Genomic DNA, 22,075 nt, shown 5'->3' on the forward strand with positions numbered 1-22,075 from the left:
CTTTTGTCATAAAATAAGGAAAAGCAAATATTCCCTCAATAATTAGTCCAACCACCAATTCTTTTAATACATTTTTATAAAAACCCTGGAGATTTATATATTTTGGGGCCTTAGTTTATAAAATAAAGTTTTGGGTGAAAATCCCACGTTAAAATAATGAAAAACGGAGTTAAAACGAAGTCGTAGTCGAAAAACCGGAAAAATTATGACACGCAAACATGCATGTCGTCTTCTTTTATGACAGGGGCTTCCTTGATACTCATTGCGCGTCATCAACACGCGAGTCGTAAGGTTACGACAGACAAATGTGTGTCGTCTTCCTTTATGACAGGGACTTCGGTCCTGAAGCTTCAGTTTTGGGTCCTTAAGCCTATTTTACCCGTTTTTACCCCGTTTCAAGTGGTTTTTGACCCAGTTAAGGGTCGGGATGGCCCGAATGATTACAAAAAATTAAAGGAACTTTTGAGAGAGATTTGGGAGAGATTCGGGAGAGATTTGGGAGAGATTTTAATAGAGAGAGGTTGAGTGAAAGAGATTGTGAGAGGTTTCGTTTGTGATCTTTTTGAGTGTCCGGCTTCGCAACGAAAGGTCCATAAACCCCGTTAAGCCATGATTTAGTGTCTTACACAATCCCGATGATTGTGCAATAGTGTTTTATCGCTTTGGTTTGTTGTTTAGCACTGTTAAGGCTAAGGAAAATCAAACACATGAATTTTTCAAATGATGTCTTCTCATTGAAATAGCGAATTGTATAATGTAAACCCTAACATACAAGGGTTACTGGAGTTGACCGGTTTGAGTTGTTGACTTTGTTTGACTTTGACTTAAGCGAAATTTGACGGTTGTCACATCATCCCCCCGTTAGAGGGAATTTCGTCCCGAAATTTGCATTTTGACTGGGACTTCAAGAGTTTGGAAAAAGATGTGGAAAACTTCTCGTAGTACAAGAAATTGATTATGGCGAGGAACAACCTGGCTGATGTCACATGACGACCTTGGAAATTTCTTATTGTAACTTGAGCTGAGTCAATTTAAAAGGAGTTTATTGTTTTAGGATGATAGAGTATTCTATGTGTGCTTTTATACTCCCTGTTTTATCCTTGGTATTACCACTATGAATATTTTATAGTTAGCGAGTTCCATCATTACGAATGTTTCAACAAATTTTGACGAAATTTGCATTATAAGTCCTACTAGTTCTTTTATAGTCGATTGGCGTAAACTAGTCGTATATCATTAAGATTGCAAGGGCATTTTGGATGGGTGACCCCGCCTTAAGCCCACAACCAAACAAGGAACAGGGAATGAGGCGGAATCACACATTCTAAGTCCATAGAATCTTAATGATATATGACCATAACGTTTACACTAGCCATCATAGATTCCAGGGGCGTAGTATTATTGGGGCCAGGAGTAGGAATTGTAGTTCAAAATAAAATTGTTATAAGCCTGCTATCTTCAAACTTGGGCTTTGGCCCCTCCCGATTCCTAATCAGAATGGTCCAATACTCTTGCCCGCTCCAAGTCGAGCATTGTTTGTAACCCAATTTTTGAGTGATTTTCTTGAGTTATAATAAGAAGCAACTTGTTTTATTAGTATTTTTTTTATCAATTGTGACCAACAATGTAAACTACAATATTGATTCATAAATAAGATCAACCTACCACTCGGTCAACCTAGTTACGGGTCAATGGTTCAACCAGTTTTTTTTTGGTAAACTTGGTCGGTTCAATCCGTTTCAACAAATAGACAATAACCTGCTCAATTGACCCATTCTTTTCACTCGTCAGCTCTGGTTACACGTTTCTTTGATGACGTGTCATTCACATGACCAATGTTGTTGCTAGCTGGCTTTTACCAATGGCATGACAACATATTCAGAATTTTTTCATTAAACAGCAACCACGTTTACTTTTATCTAGTTATTTTGAAACTTTTCTCCATTCTACAAATTCGTATATAGTTAAAGTAAATATTATCCTCATTGAATTCAATAAGCGCACATATGGATATATAATCACACCTACGTAGATACTTTGTTTTGATTTTGTGGTTAATGAACAACCTATACAGCTAAACAAAAAATGAATCAAATGATTCATAACATGTAAGTACAATATTTAACATTTCAACTGGATACTACACTGTTATTTATACATGACATGTAAGGTAATTACTTATAGATTCCATATAGCTATTAGCCTATGAAGAACAATCAAATATAATCGAACATATACTAATTGTAGTGCCATAAAACAAAAAGCACACAGAGTTACCAGTTTGAACTCTCTCATACGATGACAATATCATGATCATTTGTATTTCGCGAAATTGAGGAAAAGAATAGTTGCAACACAATGTGAAAAAAAATATATCGATTATTAGTTTTTTTAAAGCACCAATGACAAGAACCAACTACCAAGGTCACAAGCCTCTCATTAGGGCAACGGCCCGAGGTTATTTACTAAACATATACAATAAGACTAACACCAAGATTTTCCCACATAATCTTCATAAAAATGTGAGATTTAGCATCAGTAATGTTACAAACATTGAATAAACAGTTAAACGGACATCAAATTATATGTGATGCAATTAATTAAGTTTTAAAAAACTTCAACTAATTCACATATATATTGTCCTTGAAATTAGTATGTGATCAATAGCTACTACAATCCGAACTACCGAGCAAAACTAGTGTTTCAATGTAGGAATTCACTATGAATGAAGATCCGCTAATGAGATGATTGCTTAGTTCTGAGTTAGGCTCATAAACAACAAGCTCCTCAGTTGATTCAAAGACATAATCTTGGACTTCCATAATTGGTCCGCCCCTCCTCCTAAAACCTACTGTCGTCATTAATTCACCTGGTGCCTTGATATTGAATAGCTTTGTAAAAGATCTTTCGACACCTTGCTCCATCGTCCATACAGTACAAGAAAGTTTCTCTTCGTTGTATATATCGTATCCACATTTATTGTATTCAAGTATAACAAGAGACTCCCTTAGCTTAGATACAGAAAGTAGGGCGAAAGTGATGATAGCCATCCTTTCAGGGAGGTCTACTACTTCAAAATTCTCATTAGTTATATCAAATGACATAATCAGATTACGAGTTTTTAACACACTATCCACAGTTGCACAATCTACAGCACACCAGTAGATAGACTTACCAATAACTACCTGGGGCCCCATAATATGTATTGATATGCTGGGGAGATTGCCAGAGAGACTTGTAAATTTCCCGGAACTTTGCTTATAAACCTTAACTTCCCAAAAGTTGCCAATTTCGCTTTTCACTTCACTCCCCCAACCCCAACGCATTTGAGTGATCTGGATGATCTTGGTATCAATAGTGACAGGACAAACTCCAAAACCAAGAACGATTTTCTGATTCATATATAACATATCAGGCAGAACAATAGCTATTGATTTTCTAATGGAAGGATTCAAAAGAACAGCCATCCTCTTTCTATAGCTGGAAGCTGAATACTGATCACCTTGGAAACATAACAACCCATAAGAACTACCCACTATTTTTGGAAGTCTAATGGACAGAGGAAGAGTAGGAACAAACCTCTGTTGGGGGAAAGAGTCGTCATCGACAAAAGAAACATATTTTACTTCTCTCGGATCTTTATACCATACAAACAGATGTTGTGGCTGAGTATGGCTGACGCTGTGAGCAACAATAAACTCTGAGCTGTCGATCAAAGACTTCCATGTTCTTGAGACCGATCTAAACCGAATCAATGATTTGATAGGAAGCCTTTTCAGGATTGCCTCCTGGATATGGAAAGGCAGTTCGTCGGACATTTTGATTTTCGGTGTCGTTGATACTTGATTTTTAACGGTTTATATAATGGTAGATTTTAAACTCTACCATACTTAAAGCACATGGTCCGGAATAATTGCATTTCGAGTTGACCATGAATTAAGATATATTTAAATACAGTTCGTAATTCAATAATAATACTTTTTGAAAATATTATTTGTTCCAATAGCTGTAGCTAGGTAATATTATTGGAGGCATGGGATGCATGAATTGGCTCAATAATACAAAATCAAATAATAACATACAACTAAATTGATATTATTATTATTATTATTATTGGAAACGGTCAATGACATTAGAAAAAAAAAACCCACTTTTAGCAGGGAAAAAAAATGTATAAAAGAGAGAATTACAAGAAAACAGGGAGATACACCAATCAATCGAATTACAACTTCCTAAATTTCACCTATATTTCAGCCAAAGATATACCATAGTATGATGTCGTCAGTCACCATAGTAGCATAGTGCAACCTTTTGTTGAAGACTTTATCGTTTGTGGTTTTCCGGGAACCAAAACATACCATAGCAAATCACTATAAGAATTTTACGCTTCATAGAACAACTCCCCCAATTGGATGCAAAGTGCAAAGTTCAATAAATCGCTTATGTTATCAAAGGAAGCTTGATTGACACCACACCATCTCCACATCAACCTTCGAACACTTTGCACCAAGGAACATTCAACTAGGACAAGGTCTGCACATTCCGGAGACCAGCCACAGAGCCCACACCCAATCGAATGAATAGGCATACCACGACTAGCGAGGGCAACATGAGAAGGAATTCTACATAGGATTGCTCTTCATAGAAAACACATAATTTCATCGGAACTTTTTACACAAAATGACCGGTGAAGCAATAATAGCATTATGAAGAACATTACGATCCATAATTCATCTAGCTTCTCCACTGTGTAAAAGTCGTTCGAGTTTAAGGCACAGTGTAAGAATTGGTAAAAATTGGTCTGAGTTCGGCGGTCAAACCACCGCGAACCGCTATGTATTGTGGACCAATTGTGTGTAATTTTATCTTTGTAATGAATATTGAAAATTCATAATTACTTTCAGAACATCTCAAAATGCTCAAACCATCTATCGTTGGAGATTATATCGAAAATCACCAAAAATTAATTCTATTTGAGATGTGAAAAATAAAATTTTGCATTAAGTATATTTGAGAGATATGGATAAAAAATTTGAATATATTACATGGTGGGAATATTATGGATTGTAGAGGAGATCTGGATACCGACTTGCATCGTGATATCACTTTCCGAACCGATATTTCTACCCTGTCTGGGTTACAACAAGTTCAACCTAGGATTATGCAAGTGGACACTTACGATTCTAGGCACAGAAATCGTAAGCCGATATGCTAGAGGATTCTGTAAAAGTATGATGAAAACAAGAGCTTAAGATCACCCCCTCCTCTGAAGAGGAAGAATTGTTTATATATTAAACGAGATTAGGGTTTCATTAGGGTTGGGCCGTCATTAGTTGCTTTGGAAGCATGTAAAGTTAATCCGGATTTAATGAGGATTTAGGGTTACCAAAACAAACGAGTTTCGTTAGTTTTACCATAATCACTCTCAAGAAATTGAATTTTCCAGCGGGACTCCAGCCAGGGGCTCTGCCCCTTGGACCCCGCTAGGGGCGCTGCCCCTAAACCCGCCAAAGGGGCGCTGCCCCTTTGGAAACCCAGGACCCGGGGGCGCTGCCCCCGGACCCCCGACTAGTCGTCAAACTGCCTTCTAATTCGACCTTATACATCTGTGCACTCCGCACAACCTTCGTACATATATTAGAGTACAAATTATGAAGCCCCCCTTAGCTCAGATGTTAGTTCCAGTTACTTAAAATGACACGGTGACACTAAAATCAACAACAATCCTCCCCCATTTTAGTGTAACCCTTGAACAAACATAACATTATCAAACAAACCAAACTAGTACATAATGAAAATATCGAAACGATTGAATTTCCACTTAGTGTCATACATTTGCGAATACTCGAGAATCAGGGTGTTCTAAGAATTGAACCCATCAACCCATTTGAATACCAAAAAGTAAAATACATACTAGTTTATTGAATTTCTAGCAAATTACAACATGACACTATTATAAAGCCATGTGTCCCAATCCTCTCATGATCGTATCAAGGTCAAGTCCACAACCTCTTGAAATGCGGCTACACTTCACAATCACGTAGGTAACTCCTTTCCATGTATCTGCACATACATTTATCAAAGGAATTATTAAGAAGTTAAACTTCAACCTGGCTAACTTGCAGAACCGAACACAGACCTGGGATGAATACTTCATGTGTTCCAATCTATAAGTATGAGCTTTCCACATTGAATTTAACTCCTAAAATTATATTAGGAGGGAATTGGGTGTCTCATCATTATAGAATTAAATGGAATTTAATCCCATCCCGAAATCACATTATATTAGGAGGGAATCTCTTGTCAGACCTTTAGTCAAGTGATCTGCCAAATTTTGTTGCGATTTCACAAACTCAACCGAAATCACACCATTCATGATTAGTTCTCTAATCATACTATGTCTAACACCTAAGTGTCTAGACTTGCCATTATAAACCTGGCTATATGCCTTAGCCAAAGCGGATGCACCATCACAAAGGATAGAAATAGGTGTTATCAGTTTAGACCACAAAGGAATCTCATAGACTAAATTCCTTAGCCACTCTGCTTCTTTACCAGCAGCTGCTAACGCAACAAACTCAGATTCCATTGTCGAGTTTGTAATGCAAGATTGCTTCTTGGAAGCCCAAGAAATGGCAACTCCCCCAAGCAAGAATACCCAACCAGAAGTTGAGGAATGGTCCTCCATGTTGGTTATCCAACTTGCATCTGAATGACCTTCTAAAACCAAAGGACTCCCCAAGTAACTCAAACCATAATTCATGGTTCCCTTGAGATAGTTAAACACTCTATTCACTGCTTGCCAATGTTGAGCACTAGGATTACTAGTGTACCTGCTCAACTTACCCACAACAAAAGCAATATCAGGTCTGGTACTTGTCATGGAATACATCAAGCTACCAATAGCCTTAGAATATTCCAATTGTGAAATAGGAACACCATTATTTGGCATTAATTTCAAACTTGGGTCCATAGGAGTACTCCAGGAGAACAGTCGGTAAAATTAAATCGCTTGAGAATTTTCTCAATCTAATGACTTTGAGTCATTACCAAACCTTTGTCATCCTTTTAATTCTTATTCCAAGAATTACATCAGCCTCTCCTAAATCTTTCATAGAAAACTTAGATGATAACAATTTCTTTGTTTCATCTACTTGATTTTGGTCGGTACCAAAAATCAACATGTCATGTACATATAAGCAAATGATCACCCCAGCTTTAGTAGCATCATCAAATCTACTATAAACACATTTGTCACATTGGTTTGTCTTGAAACCAGAGGACAAAATAAATTTATCAAATTCATGATGCCATTGTTTAGGCGCTTGTTTCAGCCCATACAAAGATTTGACAAGTTTACAAACCGTATGCTCTTTACCGGGCATAATAAAACATTCAGGTTGTTTCATGTAAACTTCCTCGTCGAGATCACCATTTAAAAAGGTTGTTTTCACATCCATTTGATGAATAACTAGATTGTGGATACTTGCCAAAGCATCAACAATCTAATAGTAGCAATACGTGCAACCGGAGCATACGTATCAAAGTAGTCAATACCGGGTTTTTGTCTTAAACCTTGAATGACTAACCGGGAATTGAATTTGTCAATAGTCCCACTAACATTCATTTTCTTTTTGAAAATCCATTTGCAACCGAGTGGTTTAGAACCTGGAGGCAAATCAGACAACACCCATGTGTTGTTCTCAAGAATTGCTGACATTTCATCATCAACTGCTTCCTTCCAAAAGGCACTATCACGAGACTCTATAGCCTTTTGATAAGTCTTAGGATCATCTTCAATACTATAGTAATAAGAGTATTGAAGATTAATTTCATCCCTTGAACCTTCCACCAAATACAGTTGGAAGTCGGATCCGAAATTTTTCGCAATATTGCCTATTTTGCTTTTACGAAGCTCTTGTGGTTCTTGCACATTACCACCATCTTGACTTTCTGAATTTTGCTCTTGAAGAGCACCAAAAGTCAGATCCTTAGGCCTTTGAATCGATGAAAACCGCATCTCATAAAAAATTGCATCTCGTGATTCGATAACAGTGTTAACCGAAACCAAATCATTAGGTTCTATTACATATAACCTATATGCCTTGGAATGTTCAGCATATCCAATGAATATACAATCAATTCCACATTCTCCCAAATTCTTCTTTTTAGGGTCGGTGAGTTTTACAACTGACCGATATCCCCAAACCCGGAAATAACTGAAGTTCGGCTTTTTCTTGAACCAAAGTTCATATGGGACTGTTTTGTTTCTTTTATTTGGAACCCTATTTAATAAATAGCAGGTCGTTAACATGGCCTCTCCCCAGAATCCTTCACTCAATCCCGAGTAAGACAACATCGAGTTTACCATTTCCTTTAAAACTCGATGTTTGCGTTCGGCAATACCATTCTGTTGGGCCGTGTAAAGTGTCGTGGTCTCATGAATGATACCTATTGATTGGAAGTATATGGGATCCATATATTCACCTCTCCTATCAGTCCTGAGACATTTAACCGGAATGCCCAATTGCAATTCCACCTCGGTTTTGTATATTTTGAATTTATCTAAGGCTTCATCCTTAGAATGCAACAAATACACATAGAAAAACCGAGTGCAGTCATCAATAAAAGTGACCACATACTTTTTATTTCCCAAAGAAGGAGTGGAGTGGAAATCACACAGGTCACTGTGTACAAGTTCCAAAACAGTTGAATTTCTAGTGACACTAAGAAAGGGATGTGTTGTCACTTTTGTAAGCATGCATGTTTTACATTTATCAGATGTCATATCAAAGGCTGGAATTAATCCATCTTTTGGCATCTCATGCATCCTTCTAAAGTTGACATGACCTAATCTTACATGCCAAAGCATAGATTTAGCAACATTAGAAGCAGAAGCTACAAATGCAGAATTCTGAACAAGTAATAATTTGTCAACAATATTCAAACGAAACATTCTATTATTTAAATATCCAAAGCCAACAAACATTCCACCCTTAGACAAAACAAACTTATCCGACTCAATAACTTGTTTAAAACCATCAGAATTCAAACAACTAGAGCTAACAAGATTGTTGTGAATCTTGGGAACAGAAAAAACATCAAATAACCTAATTCTCTTTCCAGAAGTAAATTCAAGACACACGACACCTAAACCACAAATAGGAATAAAAGAATCTTCTCCCATATTCAGCACCGACCCATCTTCAAGTGGAGTTAATGTTTCAAACATCCGTTTATCCTTGCATACATGGTTCGTTGCTCCGGAGTCGATCCACCAAGCAACATCATCATCTTGCACGTAGAATGATTCAGGGATAAATGAAACATAATAAACATAATTCTGATTAGAATTATCAAAGTTAGTCAAAAACTGACCTCCTTTAACTTGGGCCGAAGACCCGTTGACATTCCCATTGGCTCTACTGTTTCCAACACCATTGTTGCCCAAATTCACACGACAATCACGCTTGCAATGCCCAACTTGATTGCACCTCAAACAAACCAGATCCTTTCTTTTTTTGTTGGAGTTGCTTGGGACATGTTCCTGCTTATGTTTGCCATGTCCTTTATGGTTCTGGTCCCTTGGTTTGTTTTCAACCATATGAACCGAGGGCTGTCCAGGTTCAACTTTTCCTTTGGGTTTTTCAGATTTGTCACTTTCCTTCGCATGAAGAGATTCTTCAATACGAATGTGACTAGCAAGTTGAACCAATGACAGTTCCTCATTTTGTGGTTTAAGTTATGTTTGAAACTGACTGTATATGCCAAGGAGTTCATTGTATTGTTCAGTGACAGACCTTGAATCTTCCATATTATAATTACTAAAGTCACTGACCAGAAACTTCTTGCTAGAAGTATCCTTAGTAATGTATTTCAGTTCAAGGGTGTCCCACAACCCCTTGGCACACAAGGCTTCACTATGGATATCAAATAAAGCATCAGACATACCGTTCAGAATGTGACCTTTGCAGATGTAGTCATCATTGTCCCACTTCTGTCTCCTTCTTGTCTCTTCAGCCATCTCAGCAACACCTTCCGCAGGCTCTGCTAGTCTTGGAGTAGTCAACACGTATGTTGCTTTTAGAGTGGTTAGCATGAAGTGCACCTTTTTCTTCCAACGCCTGAAGTCGACGCCTTCAAACTTCTCCAGCTTGGCAAACTTAGTGGTCAATTGTTGGGAATATTAGGGTTTGTAGCGGAGATCTGGATACCGACTTGGATCGTGATATCACTTTCCAAACTGATATTTCTACCCTATGCCTGGGTTACAAGAAGTTCAGCCTAGGATAATCCAAGTGGACACTTACGATTCTAGGCACAAAAATCGTAAGCCGATATGTTATAGGATTCTGTGAAAGTATGATGAAAACGAGAGCTTAAGATCGCCCCCTCCTCTAAAGAGGAAGAACGATTTATATATTAAACGAGATTAGGGTTTCATTAGGGTTGGGCCGTCATTAGTTGCTTTGCAAGAAAGTAAGGTTAATACGGATTTAATGAGCATTTAGCGGGACCCCGCTAAGGGCGCTGTCCCTAGACCCCGCTAAAGGGGCGCTGCCCCTTTGGAAACCCCGGACACGGGGGCTCTGCCCCCGGACCCCCCACTAGTTGTCAAACCGGCTTCTAATTCGATCTTATACATGTGTGCACTCCGCCCAACCCCGTACATATATTAGAGAACAAATTATGAAGCCCCTTAACTCACATGTTAGTTCCAGTTACTTAAAATGACATGGTGACACTAAAATCACCAACATTACGTTCTCCTGATTCTCTGGATATAAAGAACGTCTGAAACGAAGATCGTATGAAGAAGTTACGTCTCTTGTAAGTTGTAATGTAACATCCCAAAATTCATGACCAAAAATATCATTTTTAATATAACTAAAACACATTTGTAACTTGGTTCTCACATTGAAAAGCTGTTTAAATAATACATTTATCAAAGTTCATTCCCAAAAATCACATATTGCGGAAAACATAGGTGTATGCGTTGCGATTGTCCCGAGCTCCTTTAGCCGAAAACTGGAGGTACCTGAAACCAAAACTAAAAACCATAAGCACGAAGCTTAGTGATTTCCCCAAATACCACATACCATACATGTCAGCATACTGTCTAGCATATCTGGGTGCTGGTCTACCCCTTCAGTCTCTTTCAACCAGATACTACCATACTTAACCGCGAGCCATACATATCATTCATATTGTTGTGTATTTTGTGTTGCGTCATGGGCTTTGTTTTTGTATATCCGGATTGGGCCTGCCATCCATGATTATTGATTAGGGTTAAGCTATTTATAGTGCATGCATGTATGCCTTAGATACGGTCGTCATTATTATTATTAGTGCTTTGTAACCCAAAACACCTCTACATTCGAAGTTCTTAATCGAGCTCTTCTGAGGTGTTAAAGCTTAATCATTAGACATCACTTAAACTATTCATGTGTTCTTTATTATGTTATTTATTGCTTTTCTGCTTAGAATCAATCGATCCTACTAGAACATTGTTCTAACAATTGGTATCACAGCAGGAGACTGTGTAATCAATACACATTCCTTCTGTTTGAAGAATTCTTTAGGGTTTCTGCTTTTATCGAACATAAAGAAGCCGTCTTCTTCCTGTCGACGGTAACTCTTGTGTTTGATAAAACCCTAATCTCAAGTTTACAGGTCTGATTCTAGCAGTTCCAAGGAAAGGCTCATCACGTCTCACGATGATTCTCAAACTAATCCCATCAACATCTCCAATAGCATTGGATCCACAACAAGTGTTCCCATTCTTTACACTCAAGACTATGAAGTATGGGCGCATCACTTTGAAGATTACGTAGTTTGATCTAAAGATAATGGTTATCTCATCTGGGAAGCTATCACGATTGGGCCGTTTGTTCATTCTGGAACGAACAGGACAGTGAAGACTCAAAAAGAATATAATAAGCTTTTGGTGGACGTAGAGAAGATTCCACAAGATGAAAAGGATAAGCTGCTATGTAACGTGAAAGCCATGAGAATGATCAGATTCGCATTGCAATCTGACACTTTTCGTTTAGTCGGTTCATGCATGACGGCTAAAGAAATCTGGGATAGGTTAAAAGAACTGTACTCAAACGATGAGGATCTAGAACACTCGACCCAAACCTTGTTGCTCACAGAATTTGGAGCTTTCGAACAGAAACCTGAAGAGAAACTGATACAGACCTTCGATCGCTTCAATCATTTCCTCAGGAAGATTGTAACATCCGGATTTCCAGGCATGACAATTTGAGTATTTCTTCTTGATTTATGAGGAGTGACTCGACCAGTTTAATGAAGGGACTCGACGAGTCGGGTATCTGACTCGCCAAGTCAGCGCTGTTAAGGAAAACCCTAATTGCCCAGGTTTGGGACCTATTTAAAGGTCCTTATGGCATGTAGTGGCGGCCACCTACATCCATGAGAGACTCCTTTCGAAGCATAGAGCTTAGAGAGTGAAGAAGAGCCATCTTGAGGCTTTTTGGTGTGACATTGCAAAGGAGAAGGAGGGTTCTAGTATGAGGGACCAAAGGAGGTTGACATTCTGAGATTTTGAAGCAAGGAGCTTCACTTTGAGGTAATAAATCGGACCTTTCCTTCTGTATGGTGTTGATGGCATGAATCTAGGGTTTCTTGACCCCTTTTCTTATAGAGAATATGGAGTATATGAGGTCCCAATGTGGAATAAGCTTTAGATCTGGACTTTAAGAGGTCCAAAGAGTCCCAATCTTCCAGCTTTATGCAATATCTTTGGGGTTATGGATCTAGGTTGCCATTTTAGGAGCTATTTCTTCATATAAGGGCATAAGAGTATTGCATGAGCTTAAAGATTGAACCTTTATGTGATTATTGGGTGTAAGAAGGTCAGATCTATAAGTTAGAGAAACAGATCTGACCTCAGAAGGTCATTTGAGTGTTCCCATGGAGGGAACTCACCGAGTCCATATGGGGACTCGACGAGTCGAGTCGGGTTGCCCCGCGATTCGAGACCAGTGGTAACCCGTCGAGTGAAAGGATAACTCAACGAGTCGAGTGAGGCTTTTTGAGGATTCAGAGGACACACATGGACTCGCCGAGTCACTCGAGTGTACTCGACGAGTCTGGTCAAAGTTGGACCGTTGTCTAGAGTTGACTGCAGTTAACCATGGGGTTTTGGTCAAGCTGTTTCGAGAGAGGTCAGGGAGGGGAAGAATGGTCTTTTACCCATTCTTTAGAGATGAGGTCAATATAAAAGTATTGATTTGAGATGTTATCATGTTGGTAGGCGGAAGCTAGATCGAGGACATCGAGCACGAGAGCTTACTAGACATCCTTCGAGGTGAGTCTTCTCACTATACTTTACCTAGAGTGGTAATTATGTGTGACCGGAAGGTCTTATGTGCTATGAGTAGAATGCGATGTATGTTGTTATATGATATGTATGTGCTATGTATGTTTTGAATAGTATGGTATGGACCGGAAGGTCATTGTGATATGAACCAGAAGGTCATTATGATATGGAACGGAAGGTCAAGAGTGTATGGACCGGAAGGTCAAGATGACGAGGACCGGAGGTCATCAGGGTAGGGCCGGAAGGTCTACCCGAGTTGTGGAGCCGGAAGGTCCACTGAGACACATTGGTCGGAAGGCATCATAGATCTATAGCCTCGAGTGGCTAATCGATATGAATGTGGTATTTTGGGGATCTCACAAAGCATTTATGCTTACCGTGTTATGTGATATGTGTTTCAGGTACTAGCGATGATCGCGGGAAGGCGCCGGCATGATCTGTACACACTAATGAAGATTTATGTACTTGAGATTCTGGGGTTGTTTATTGAGATAATATGTGATACAATGGGTTTTGAAATTGTTCTTATGAAATTTTATTATGATTGAAAAGGAAAAATTGTTTTGGAAATTTACGTTGTTACAAGTTGGTATCAGAGCCTTGGTTTGAGGGATTCGGACGCACCTTCGGGCGTATCTGAACTCAAACTAAGGATTTGAGAAAGTTTTTCATAAAAAGGAACTATTTTTCTAAAAGAGTAAAAGACTTTGAGAAAAGCAAAAAGGAGCAGTGTGTACGATCAGCCAGCGCCCGAACGGTGATTTCCCAAAATACCCTTACATTATGTATTATGAGATATGATATGATATGTTATGCATGATAGAGTAGGCTAGGTATTCATATTAGGACTAGAGTGGCCTGATTTGTGATGCCTTAGCCTAGGAGATTACTGCTGCTATGGGATGCTTCGAGAGTGAGTAGGTAGCAGTGAGGAGCTTATGAGAAGTCTACTGAAGGGTAGCCTATGCTTAGCGAGATGTAGAGTACTTGCGATCTAGGATCCTAGGAGGAGGACTTGGAATGAATACTGATGCGGTGTGAAAGGTAGTATAGGGCCCGTACTACTGGAAACACCGGATCAGTGTGCAGTCCAAGTAAGAATCCTTAAGGTACCAAGGAACAAGTAGGGTTGGGTGATCGAGTGCGAGTATACTCGATCGAGTCTCTGGTATCTTTGTGTTGTGTTTCAGAAACATCATGGTTAGTACACCACACACACCGGAGAGCAGCGGTGGTAGCAATAATGAGATTCGCCGTATGATTCATGACGAGATGACCGCGGCGATCCGGAAGGCTAATCCGGAGGATTTTAAAGTGGCGGATTGAGAAGTGATGTCATGGTTCGAGTACCATGATAAGTAGCAGATTGAGAAGTGATGACATGGTTCGAGTACCATGATAAGTAGCGGATTGAGAAGTGATGTCATGGTTCGAGTACCATGATAAGTAGCGAATTGAGAAGTGATGACATGGTTCGAGTACCATGATAACTACCGGATTGAGAAGTGATGACATGGTTCGAGTACCATGATAAGTAGTGGATTTAGAAGTGATGTCATGGTTCGAGTACCATGATAAGTAGCGGATTAAGAAGTGACGTCATGGTTCGAGTACCATGATAAGTAGCGGAGTGAGAAGTGATGTCATGGTTCGAGTACCATGATAAGTAGCGGATTGAGAAGTGATGACATGGTTCGAGTACCATGATAAGTAGCGGATTGAGAAGTGACGTCATGGTTCGAGTACCATGAGTTGTAGCAGGTCGAGAGGTGATGTCATGGTTCGAGTGCCATGATGTGAGGTGGAATGAGAAGAGGGAACTGTTGGGTTTTGCGCATTCTAACACTCCTAAGTGTATATGCAACCCTAAATACCTTGGATCTATGTTTTCTCTATTATACATACATTTATGAACATCCAAGGTATTATCCTAATCTAGCATACAAAATAATAAATATAACAAGATAGAATACATACTTCTTTGATGTAGAATGTCTTCATGAAGCTTGAGTGCCTAGTGCCCCAAGTGTGACACCTCAAATGGTTCACACAACACTAAATACACTTGGAATAACTTGAGGGAAACTTGAACACTCCTTGAAATCGTCTAGCCCTCACACTCACACATTAGTGCACGATTTCTTGAGCCATTGGATTCTTTTATATGGTGGCTATTAGGGTTACACCATGTAACTCATAACTTTACCCATTCCTTATGCTCCATGGATTTTAACCTCCATGGAGTATCCATGGGTCACCCCATGGACTTAGTCCAACATAAGAAATCTTGGATCACAAGCCGACATATATAAGAATGAATGATTTACACAATCAACCCATATATTTAATTAGTCTCCTTTTGATCACTTAATTAATTCCAAATTAATTCTTGATCAATACTAATTAAATAACCTTATTAATATATTAGAACTTATAATATATTAACCAACCTTAAGTGTTATTTCTCGCATTATAGTCTATCCAAATGCATGATGCCATGCAACGCAAATGTACCATGCCGGGTCGGGTCAAGTCTTACCAATTATAGTTATGGACTTAGATATTAATCCAACAGTCTCCCACTTGGATAAGTCTAAAACTATTATTGCGTATGACTTCAGGAACCGATCAGCAATCGTAGCTCTCAAAAGCTTTTGTCGAACTCTGACGTGTTAACTGAACTCTGATCTTGTCAATGACTTGTCCATTAGATAAGGGATCATATATTCCTCCATTCTAGATATCATATGGACTGAGACATGGATTATCAATCATTCTCTCTGTCCATTTGTTGTTTCCCGATTTCCGATTCATGATGACTGACTGATTGAACAAATCAAATCAGTCCTGGCTTGGCCAAGCACTCACATGTATCATCTTTAAATCATCGAAGGGCCCACAGATATCGCTTTTATCCCGAAGGTAAAAGGAATGGATAAACTTCGACTCATATGGCTTGTTCTACTACTTGTTGAATCTTACACAAAGGCACGTTTTATAACATCGAGTTACCAATGCGTTTTCGTGCAATCAATGTATAACCAACTCATAGTAACAACTCATATCTCTAGGTTTGAAGAATATAAGATATTATCGTCTCATGATCACTCGTGATAAAATCCATGAAGTGATTCAAATGAGCGCGGGTTGAATCCAATACTCAGAACTTATGAGCACTCATGAGTGTTGTAGCACCACTTTGTCCACCAATTTGGACCTCTACAAACCAACCCATGACAGTCTTGATTCATATCTACTTCCAACATATGACCGACTGTGGATGGTTTGAATAACTTAATCATTCAGGAAGAGCGACTTAGTTATTCTGGAAGTCAAAACATGCAAAGTGAAACACAAGAATAAATGAATCAAATATGGTATCAAACCCTATGAATATAAATAAAAACTTTTATTTATCACCATACTGATTACTCATTATTCATTGTTTCGGTTTTATCAACTTTATACTTGAATTTAAAACAATAGTTGTCCCATGCTCCAAGCATGTACACTATGTTTTCTAAACACTAGTCATGCCATACACCAAGTATGCATACTATGTTTGTCTATGATCTTTACTTTGTAAAATAGATCAATTGAACATCACTCCAATGATCCTCTTTTCACAGTCCCAAATCCTTACTGCAAATGCAAGAATTCCAAATTCATGCCATTTACTGAAATCTGTTAGATTCTAAACTTATATGCCTTGATCCTCTTAATGATTATACACAAAGTCAGAAAGACTTGACAACAATCATTACAGAGCATTCCAAAGGAGATCAGCTCCTTGGAAACATCCTTCTTTCATTAAGTTTCCTAATCTTACACAGATTGAATAATTTATAACTTTGAAACATTTCCATATTCCATTTTGACTATCACTTCTGAACAAGAGTTGCCTCCTTACAGATTATGTCAATATGGTCCTTCCAGAATTAACATTATACTTCCAACTGTCCTTGAGCAACCAATCTTTGGTAAACCTTAGATTGTCCTCGACAATTGCTTAATAATTTTAGTCATATCCAATTCTAGACCTTTTCCCTTCATAATGCCCCAGGCATTTGGAAAATTTTAGAAGGGATGAATATAGCACATGTAATCGATCCTATATCCGAAGCATATGGGACACGATTCATGATGTCTCACATAAAGACTAAACCAGTCTTTTGCTATAGTATTTCCATTTCAATTTGCCAAGTTCTCAAAATTCAGATTATGAAAAGGGATGCCGTAATCATAATCGAATTTTAGAACGCAAATAATGAACCCATATATAGAATTTCCTTATGTTGAGCCATTCCAATATGAAATTCATATATATATCCTTGATTAAATACGATTAAAATCTCAATCTAAGCTTTTAGAATTGAAATGAAGTATAATTTCCTCTCCCTTAATTATAGCAAAACAACTTTTTCAACCCCTGCAACCTCACGGATTGAAACTTTTGTTTTCTATAATTAACATTGCTAACTTGCAACCTTTGTCATAATTATCATGCTCCCACTAACATGATGATTATTAGCATAACACTTATGCTCCCACTAGCTTTGACATGTACTCAGAAATCAGCTGACTTTCTTACCAAAGTTCAGATTTCTGATACTAGATTGTTTTGATAAAACTTTATCAAAATCATACACCTTTCTTAGATAGCTCACATGTGTGTCTAAACAATTTTAGAACTATGAAAAGGGATGCCGTAATCATAGTGTCAATTGTTTAGACCTTTGCCACTTCTCACAAGTCCATGTTAGTGTGCCGGTAAACCACACACGCTCCACTAACGACTTTGAGAATGCAAATATCACAATTGCTATCTAGCTAAAATCTACTTAGTGAAAGTGTTTCCTCACCATCATTTTCATGAATTGGAGAGAAACCTTATGACACTTAGATTTAATAGTGTATGTGTTCTTATCCATGTGAATTTGTCAAAACCATAATCACAAGACAAGGTTAGTAACAAATCCAAACTCATATTGATTAAACTTGTGCAATCTTAAATTCTTGCCATTTGGCAGCTCAGGTACCTGCAATTGCTTCCAAGTAGTTGTGCAACCAATTGAGAACTCTCAGAACTCCTATGCAAAGCCAAGTTGAATAGGCACAAAAATTTCAACACGATAGGTTATAAACCTCAAGTCGTGTGCTAGTGAAGGACTTTAGGTTTTATTCTTGATTAAGTCTTGAAACTTTCAAGAACTTTAAGACTCCCACTGTCCTCTTGACATATAAGACTCCCTTGGTCAAATATTTAAGAGAAAGTGTGGATTCTTTATCAAGACTAACACTTTACATAATTGGCCTAAGTTGGTCTCTGTTTTATCCAAAACATCACAACTTACCAATTTCAAATATACACCCCTCTTTAAGATATGTCACTCAAGTTACAATCTTGGAGTATGACTCTAAGAATTGTTTTGGAACAAAGTATGACTCATCTTTTTGATTTAACCATTTCAACAATTCATGACTCCTCTTCTTAGTCATAAGAATGCACTAAGATGACTTTAGAGGACCAATTGTGATATGGTATCTTAATCATTAAGATGATCATAAACATGATACTAAAGTACTCTCCCATCTTTTCGGATTTGAGAAACTTTTATCTTTCTGCCATACTTTGATTCTTCTTATTCTTTCTGTCTCACATTGAAACTTCTCCAATGCTACAGACTTATACTTAAACTTATAAGTATAACCATATTTACTAAACTTAAGTAAATCATCACGAATAGTCTTCTTGATCTTTTGTGGTGGACTTGACCAGTGCACAAGAATGTGTACTCGATCCCTTAGTCCTTTCCTTATTCACATAAGGAATTAGTCTTAATTTTCCAAGCTGAAAGTTCTCATTCATCATACTATACAACTTGCATGATTCCAAGTTTCGGTCCAATTGAACCTTGGGTGATGAGAATCTTTCCTTATTTTGTAATATTAGACACTACCACAACCGAAAGAATCAAATCCATTTTTCCAATATTGCTATCAATGGAATCTTATAATCAACGACTTTTCACAATTGCCATTGTAAGGATACTTAAAATAAATAAAATCAAAACCTTTTTCTTTTATTTTAAAACTTTGCGGAAAAACTTATCCTTACAATCCATATGAAAACCTTGTTGTTATCTATTCCTAAGCAATATAAATATCATAACTCTTAAGTAATAGCCCAAAATTCTGATCATCGAACCATGCGATTGAAATCCATCTTCGCGATCAGAATCAGCATGTACTTAATAGAGTTAGACAATGGACTTTACCTGAAGTAGAGCCAAACTTATTGACTTTAACATCCTTAGGTAAATTTGGCAGGTTCGTAACCAATGCCCCTTCCTTTGGCAATAGTTACCTATGGACCCTTGATAATGGGACTATCTCAGACTTCGCCTCTCTCTTTACCATTGGGTCAACCGAGTTGACTATGGCCGATCCCTTTCCATTGGGAAGAGAGAGCTTTACTGGATATCCAATGTCATCATTGTCAATGTCCATAGCGTTTTAGGAAGTTGATCATAGCAAATAGATAAGATCATTAAGGGTATTGTCTTAGTCTGTTTCATTGGATTCCCAAAAGAACTCACTATGTGACTTAGAAAGTAGTCGAGCCACCAACTTTCTCAAGACTTTGACACCCAACTCTCCCGGCTTGTCAATATGTGACTACATCTCCAAGATGTGATCACACCTAGACCTTGCCTTGCCAATAGGGCTTGAGTGACCTTAAACTTTTTAGGAACTTGTGGGTTAGGGAGAATAATTGGAGGAGGTGAAAGAAGTATGATATCCATAGGACATCATCTTCATTTAGGAAAGCTTGTTTCAAGTGATTTGGGAAGATCATAAATGTCTAGACCAGACATCTTTTTTGGAGATATTCAAGATAGTTGATTTAAAGTCCTTAATATGACACCCAATATGAAATATTAAGGATAGGACCCAACAAACTATTTTATAACTTAGAAGAGGGATGCCGTAATCCAAGCTATAAAATATTTGAAGGTAGGTGAATGACGATTCACCAATTTCCACCATGAAAAACGAAATAATTTATTAGGTTTTAATTGGATTTGAAAGTCCTAGATCTTTGAGATTCATTGAACTGTTCAAAGGCATGTTTCAATCTCGAGTGTGCCCTTTAGGTTTTGTGACTGGGATGCCGAGGATCACAAAACAAGGTGTGAATAACCATGCAAATATACTTGGTACCCTTAATATTTACCCCTTAATCAGTGTGTCAGTTAACCACACACGCTCCACCGATACTATGATAAATATTAAGTTACCCTTTGCCTACCTTGTTAAGTCCAGGTTAGTGTGCCGGTTAACCACACACGCTCCACTAACGACTTAAGCAAATTGCAAAGTGTAATTTCATGGGTTAGCACCAAATTCACATTTTCCTAAGTAACTAAGATTGGGTATTAATAAGAGTTTAGTTACTTAGTATTTATCATTAATACTTTTAATGAAAGGAGAATTATAGTCCTTGTCCTAACCGTTCGGCTAACGACCCTCCACCAGTCAAGGAAGCGGTGGGTGAGAGTGGACACCCATTAAACTGCCATTTTATAGGCAGTAACCTTATACCCCCTTATAGACCGGCTTCGTGAATGAGGCCTACTAACGGTAAGACTGACTTTACTCTTATATATATATATAAATATTATTAACTTATAATATTATAAAGTATAAGGGTTGAATTTTAACTTTTAAAATTCTAAGGGCTAACTTGGAATTAAAGTATTCATAAGTGAAAACTTTTCAAATTCCAAAACTTGAGGGCAAGTTTTGAAACTATTCAAAACTAATTAATTCCATAACTTATGAGTTTAAAGTAGTTTTAATTAAAAAAAAACTCTTCAAGTTCCATAACTTGAGGACAAGTTATGGAAGACTTTAAACTAATTAATAAAAAAAAATAACTTTTTTTTATTGTAACTTATGGAACTAATTAAGGTTACACTTTTTTTTAATTTAATGAAGAGACTCTTGAACCTCCATAACTTGAGGACAAGTTATGGAGTCATAAAACCATTTAATTAGAACTAGACTCTTCATTTTGTAACCTTTGCCAACTTTTATGAGTTTTATGATTCTTAAATGTGACTTTTCATATAACTTGAGGACAAGTTACAAAAACACACTTTGGAATCAACTCTTAGATTAAAATGGATTGAAAACAACTATTTCACACAACTTTTCTATTAATCTAAGAACCTCATAAGAACAAGATAATTCAAATCATCAATCTTCAAGAAATTAGCATGAACATACAAAATAATACAAATCTTGAAATTATGACAATTATCTTAGAAATTGGATTAGCATGGACATTACCACATCAAAAACAAGTTTACAAAAACAGCTTAGGGTAATGTTCCTAGTCCAATTCCAGCCAAAACAATCGAATATATGCATCCAACTCGATTTTTCAGCTACTTTTGCTAGTATAACAAGAAAACAAGCCTAGGCTCTGATACCACTGTTGGGTTTTACGCATTCTAACACTCCTAAGTGTACATGCAACCCTAAATACCTTGGATCTATGTTTTCTCTATTATACATATAATTATGAACATCCAAGGTATTATCCTAATCTAGCATACAAAATAATAAATATAACAAGATAGAATACATACCTCTTTGATGTAGAATGTCTTCATGAAGCTTGAGTGCCTAGTGCCCCAAGTGTGACACCTCAAATGGTTCACA

At 37.6% G+C, this 22,075-nt stretch overlaps 1 protein-coding gene across 1 annotated transcript; it reads right to left on the bottom strand.

Moving 5' to 3' along the window:
- Nucleotides 1-2,660: 2,660 nt before the first annotated feature.
- LOC145157317 (F-box protein CPR1-like) lies at nt 2,661-3,818 on the bottom strand. The gene has a single exon (XM_079076377.1). It carries the CDS (start codon nt 3,816-3,818, stop codon nt 2,661-2,663), a length of 1,158 nt encoding a protein of 385 aa, XP_078932503.1.
- Between the last annotated feature and the right edge of the window lie 18,257 nt (nt 3,819-22,075).

This window comes from Lactuca virosa, chromosome 2, assembly GCF_052849685.1.
Source record: "Lactuca virosa cultivar CGN04683 chromosome 2, Lactuca_virosa_CGN04683_v6, whole genome shotgun sequence".
Lineage (NCBI taxonomy): Eukaryota > Viridiplantae > Streptophyta > Magnoliopsida > Asterales > Asteraceae > Lactuca > Lactuca virosa.